The sequence below is a fragment of the Caretta caretta genome, chromosome 8 (genome assembly GCF_965140235.1).
Source record: "Caretta caretta isolate rCarCar2 chromosome 8, rCarCar1.hap1, whole genome shotgun sequence".
Classification (NCBI taxonomy): Eukaryota; Metazoa; Chordata; order Testudines; family Cheloniidae; genus Caretta; species Caretta caretta.
The window spans coordinates 39,529,533-39,535,785 of NC_134213.1; the positions used below are offsets into that span (position 1 = coordinate 39,529,533).

The 6,253-nt window shown below is 53.8% G+C and overlaps 1 protein-coding gene across 3 annotated transcripts in view; it reads left to right on the forward strand.

Annotated features, from left to right (window-relative positions):
- The window catches only part of RELL2 (RELT like 2), a 44,655-nt gene extending 39,333 nt beyond the window's left edge, over window positions 1-5,322 (forward strand). For all 3 annotated transcript variants that reach the window (XM_048859701.2, XM_048859702.2, XM_048859703.2), the window contains exons 7-8: window positions 3,120-3,162; window positions 5,186-5,322. In XM_048859701.2, coding sequence (XP_048715658.1) covers window positions 3,120-3,161 — 42 coding nt within the window. In that variant the 3' untranslated portion in view covers window position 3,162; window positions 5,186-5,322. The remainder of the gene's footprint in view (window positions 1-3,119; window positions 3,163-5,185) is intronic.
- Window positions 5,323-6,253: the final 931 nt, after the last annotated feature.

Genomic DNA, 6,253 nt, shown 5'->3' on the forward strand with positions numbered 1-6,253 from the left:
CAAAGGATACAAGGCATACCTTGTACACAGCCTAGTACCCTAGTGTGTGAACACAGGGGTGTATTCTGTCACACAAACACACACAAAAAGGGAGAGACAAGACCAGCAAAGACAGAAAAATGCAGTTTCTGGCTCTGGTGTTTACTTTCACTTGCAGCCTTATCTGCTGGAAAAACACAGGCCGTGCACAGGGTCTGATCAGCACTTCTGAGACTTGCCAAACTTGTACCAGCATCAGACTGTTTAGGGCATTGCTTTGAGCTGCTTCTTTCTGGTTACAGTCTCTCAGCAGCATTGCAAAATATACAGGCTTAGTTGAGTAAGGCAGACTTTAATTAAACAGAAGGCAAAAGGAGAGAGAGAGAGGAAAGTGAAGAAATAAGGTGGGCATGGGCAGTGGGTATAGCTGCTGCAGGATGCTGGACTGGGGCTGCTCCAGCTTGCATAGTTGAGACTGCTCTGGCCCCAGGCCGGCCCAAGCTGCTGGGGCCGCTGGGGCCAGGGCTCGGGTCGGTTGGCCAGCTGGGGCTAGGCTGGGGCTCTTTGGCTGGGGGGAAGGGGCTCAGGGTTCTGGCTGGCCCAGGGCTTCTCTAGCCACAGGGGGGTCGTCTCAGGGCTCTGGCCACAGGGGGACCTTGTGCGGAAGGGGCGGGGCCGCAGGGCTAGCCTCCCTGATGCAGGGGAGGGGCACCTGCCACCCATTAAGGTGAGGAAGGAAAAGGATGTGTGGGTGTGGGGGGATGATGTCATCTGGGTCTCTCTTACTGGCTCAGTCTAGGCGGGATAAAGGCCCAACAATGTCAGGGTCAATCCCAGGGTCCCAGGAGATGGGAGGGGGTGGCAGCCGTGAGGATAAAGCTCGCGCCTTTCCTTCCTCACAGTCTGCAGTTGTTGTCAGACAGCTTCGTCTGCCTTTCCCCCCACAAACGACCTTTCTTGTGAGACCCCCCCAAAGAGGGGGGGTTGGGAGAAATATCCCGTCCCCTCAATATTTTGTTCACTAATTAGGCCTAATTGTCAAGACACCAATTTTGGTTTATTGATTTCCGGTCCCACGCGTTGCTAGTTCACCAGGCATGATGCTCGCACAGCCCTACTGCTAGGAGGATGTTTTGTTTGGACTTACTTGGGTTTTTTATGTCTCACATGTGCACCTTTTTCCCATCAACAGTAAATGTTATAAGTTAGTTGCCTCTGAAGAAGTGGGTTTTTTACCCACAAAAGCTTATGCCCGAATAAATCTCTTAAGGTGCCACAGGACTCCTCATTGTTTTTGTGGATACAGACTAACAAGGCTACCATTCTGATAATAGGTTAGTGTGACACTTTACACACTTTCACTCACTGGTCACAGTTGAGCTTGTATGTAAGCAGGGTCTGAATGAATGCTTCCCTGACAGCTAGCTGGGAGCGGAGAGGGAGAGACTTGAGTGTGTTTATGTGAATACAGGTTTCAGAGTAGCAGCCGTGTTAGTCTGTATTTGTAAAAAGAAAAGGAGTATTTGTGGCACCTTAGAGACTAACAAATTTATTAGTCTCTAAGGTGCCACAAGTACTCCTTTTCTTTTTATGTGAATACAGTTTGCTTGTACTCTGTTTATGTATTCAGCAGAATACAGTGGTGTCAAACTGGTATTTGGTACAAATCACCTTAGTACTGAATGCAAGGGTAGTGAAATATGGTTTCCAGTGTTGTAATTGTTGTGGGAATACAGGAAAGCAGGACTATGCTTAACCTGTCCCAAATGGGGAGGGGCGGCACCCTCAGTTAAATGAACCTCGTGAAAGCAGAGGCTCGAATGTCAGAGCTCTGTGAAAATAAGAGGCGGGTGGGGGACAGGAGTCCTGGGTATCATGGTCAGGAGGCTGCATAACTCCCTCCCTGCGGGGTCCTCTCTACAGTGGCTTAACCTGTTCTTCCCCACTGTTCAAAGACTGGTGCTAAATAGGCTTTATTAGGAGCCTCTTGTTATTTTAATTGCTCAATCAGAGCTGAAAACAGTTGTAGTAGGACTGTATTTCTGTCCTGCCTGCGATGAACTAAAATCACTGGAGATGGGGCAGTGTTTCTGCCCAACAACCCAAAAGTCCTTTTCACGTGCCTGACCCTTATCTGCACCCCACTCACAGTTGCTGTTCTTGGTCAGTGCAGACCCAGAGTTCAGAGGTGCATCTGCAGAGTTCACCTTCCACACTGGGGTGTTTGTGGAAAGAGGCATCTTACTCGCTCTGCATTGCGCCTCTCTGCTGTGGCCCTGCTGGCCACTCATCGCACCTCTCTGCTGCCACCCATTCACCAGCTCACTGTCAGTCACCTTCTGCCTCTCTGCTGTGACCTCAGCACATCAGTCTCTCAATGATGTTCAGCTCTTAGCAAGCAGAGCAGAAACACAGTCCTACCACAGCTGGTTTCAGCTCTGATTGAACAATTAAAATAACAAAATTGGTACCTAATGAAGCCTATTTAGCTCCAGTCTTTGAACAGTGGGGAAGAACAAGTTAAGCTAGGGGAGAGAGAACCCCCAGGAAGATCATTCCACCTCCTGATCACAATACCAGGACTCTAACCCTGCACACACCCCTCATTCACAGGGCTCTGACATTCAAGCCTCTGCTTTCACAAGGTTCTTAGAGGTGAGAGTGACCCCCCCCCCCCCATTTGGGACAGGTTAAGCACAGTCCTGTTTTCCTGCATTCGTACAACAATTACAACATTGGTAACCATATTTCACTACCCTTGCATTCAGTACTAAAGTGATTTGTACCCAACACCAGTTTGACACCACTGTATTCTGCTGAATATGTAAACAGAGCAGGAGCAAACTGTATTCACATAAACACATCCAAGTCTCTTCCCCTCTCAGCTAGCTGTCAGGGAAGCATTCATTCAGACCCTGCTTACATGTACATTGGTGGGCAAATTTATCGCACTAGTCCTCACACAGCGCCACCGCTGCACCTGACTCTTGACACATCTTGTTCACGGCGAGGGGGCCCCTGCACAGCTCTGCCAGCGTCCCGCATCCTAACCTGCAGCACTCCCCATCTCCTTTGTGTAGCAAGAGCTACAAAATGCTCTCTGGTCTTGTCTCTCATGTTTCTGTCTCCCTTTCCCTCAGGAGCAGAACTCTGCGGCGCACGACCCAGGAGTGACGGTGTGACGTAAGTGCCACCTTCTAGCTACTGGCAGCAGGGACCAGAGCCGACTTTGTGCGTGTGTGTATGTGCGTGTGTATGCGTGTCTGTGCATATGTCCGTGTGTGCGTGCACATGTGCATGTTTGCGTGCGTGCGCATGTTTGTGTATGGACATGTGTCAGTGATGCAAGATGTAATGCCAAAGGGCAGCCACGCTGTCTCAGGTTGTGAGTCTCACGACTGTCACATGCTGAGCAGGCCCTGGCCTTGCAAACACCTGCGTTAAGAGAGCTCCAAGGAATTCCCGGGTGCGGCAAGAAATGGAATTGCTGACGCAGTAGGCACACATCTCCCTCGGGCAGCACTGACCCCAGTGCCCTCAGTTAGCTGTAGTGGGGTGGTGTAATGCTCTTGTGGTGGTTAAAGATGCCCTGGTGCTTTTCTCAGGAGTAGGAAAATCAGTCGCAGCCTCCTGGCACAATTCCAGCTTCTATTTCTCTCGACCTGCCACTGCATTTTCAGCCAGACACAGCATTCTCCATGCCTGTGTGAGGCTGCTGCGTGTCACTCCAGAGGCAGCTGCAGTGCAGTGGCAAGTGAAGTGTTAGGGATGGGAGGAAGCCATAACCAATGTTGCTGGGATCCCTCTGGCTGGAAGCCAGCAGAGCTGCGCACTATAGAGACAGAGGCTCAGTGCAGGTTGGATGCAGGCGAGGTGCCAGCAGTGGGCTGCATTATCTCTGTCCCTCTTACATCCCTGTGTTCGCTTTCTTGCTGAGGCACCTGAACCATGAGATAAGGGCAGCAGGAACCACATCAGCGGCTCAAGCCAGGCCTAGTTGGGGCAGGGTGTCCTGAACAAGAATCCTGAACTACCTCATGGAGGGGCAGGGGGGTGTTTGGTGGTGACAGCAGGGGAGCGTGTGTGTTGGGTTGAGATTGCCAAGGCAGACAAGGGGCTTCTCTGCCTTTACACTGTCAATCCCTGTCCTCACCGTTCCCATGTGCCTTCCCCATAGCAGCCTTACAGCTGTGTCAGCATAGGAACCCAGAACACGCCTATGCGTGGCAGGGCCCAGGCAGAGCACAAACACAAGCACAAGCACAAACACTCCATCAGCATGGCGGGTGGGATGGTCAAAGCTAAAGGAAATTACTTAGCAGACAGGAAACTCCGTTGCCTGGAGACACAATTTTATGGGGAAATCCATGGAAGTTAGGAGCCTAAATACATCTCAGGATCTGGGCCTCTGTGCCTGCCAGCCCTTCCCCTTGTCGGGGCCTTGTTCTCCTAGATCCCTGTCTCCACCGATTCCCTCCTATTGCAGGCACTCTGTGCCCACAGATTCCTAGACCTGCTGTGTGAGCCATGCCCTTGGGCTTTCCCCCCAACCCTGCCCATGGGCACCCGGGGAGCCAGCAGAGGTACTGGTGTTTGCAGCACTGAGAAAAGTAGGCCGGAGAGCTACAAGGTGCGGGGGTAGTGAATTTCTCCTCCCCACATCCTGGCCTACAGAAACTTGGTGTGATTTGCAAGGCTAGGGTTCAGCTGGCTCTAAGCCTTCTTGGGAAAGAGTCAAGGCTCTTGAAGGGTGTTGCCTGGGGGCCGGAGGGAGAAGTACCCTGACATGGATCAGCAGGGGCCAGACACTAGCCCAGCTTTGCTCACCACTGTTCTCTCTGATAGAGCAGGAGCCCTGCCAACCAAAGGGCAAGACAAGAGTCAGATGAAGGTTGGCATGGGTGGCCCAGTGCCAGTAGCAAGAGGAAGCAGGATAGGTGGGAGCGATGGCCAGGCTGGGAGGGGGATTGAATCCAGGTTCACAGCTGGGAGCACCCTGGGAATTCCCCACTGACTGGCAGGACATGGCCCAGGACAGTCCTGCCTCTCCGGGAGTTTCTCAGGTGCCAGCTTTAACCAGCACTAGCCAGAGCAGCACTCCAGCTTCTGAAGGGCCAGTGGCAGCCCTGGGGAGGAGAGGGGCCCGTCTACAGAGGACTTTGTGCGTGACGCCTGACACGTTTGTCTTCATTCTCTCCTCTCGCAGCTCTCTCCACTCCCACACAGACACAGCCAACCCAAGGCAGGCTCAGCGCGAGGAGCTGAGTGGGGACAGTAGAGGCAAGCCCTGGCCCAGAAGAGCTAAACTGCACTTGGCATGGCCAGAGCGACGCATGGATGCGCTGCTTCATTAAACAAACGACTGTACTTGGCGACAGACTCATACCCATCGGCAATAGTCACCGGAGCTCCCAGCCCCCCCATGTGCCCCCCCTCAGAGTGCAGGCTGCCCCATGCCCTGGGGACACCCCACATTTGGCCCTCTGGGGAACCCTTCCACTCCCCCAGCCAGACTGGCACTGGTAGGAAATCACCAGCCCCATGAGCCTGGCGTTGGCATGCTGGGCAGGCCCAGCTCCACAACCTGCACCCTGCTGCTATACAGATCTTCCCAGCTCCTACCAGCTGACTGGGCAGGACGCCCGCTCTGTGACCCTGCCTAGCTGGGGTACTTGGACCGGCTCAGCCCTGCGCTTCACTCTGGGGCTCAAGGGACTGAGCCATAGACACTGGGCTCCAGTCCCAGCTCCACCTCGCAGCCATGGTGCTTCAGCGACACTTGCCCTCCCAAGGGGTGACCCAGGACCCAGTGCTTCTGAGTCGTTCGTGGTGCTGAGCTCGGAGCTCACCCCTTGGAGGAACCGCTCTGCCCTCTCCTAGCGTCTGCCATTTCAAGCATAACCCGCGTTGTCTCCAGCAGCCCAGGGCTGGGCGCCCCCTAGGAATTGCCATTCTGAGACAGCTAGTGAGTGCAAAGGGGCCAGAGCTGGGATAGCGCAGCCTATGCCGAGCCCAGGGCAAGGATTCACACACTGACCAGCACTGGCTGCTGTGAGCAGCCCTAGCAAGCCAAGCCCAGCATAACAGCAGCAGTGTGTCTGCACCAACCCCTGCCTGGAGAGCTAAGTGCCATGCAGAGCACAGCAGCTGGTGCAGCTCAGGCAGGGTCTGTCTGTGTGTGGCCCCACCAAAGCAAGCTGAGACAGACGGTCATCACCTCCGGCAGGGGGCACTGCCCAGACTACCACCAGCCAAGGACTGGCAGAGCTGGTAC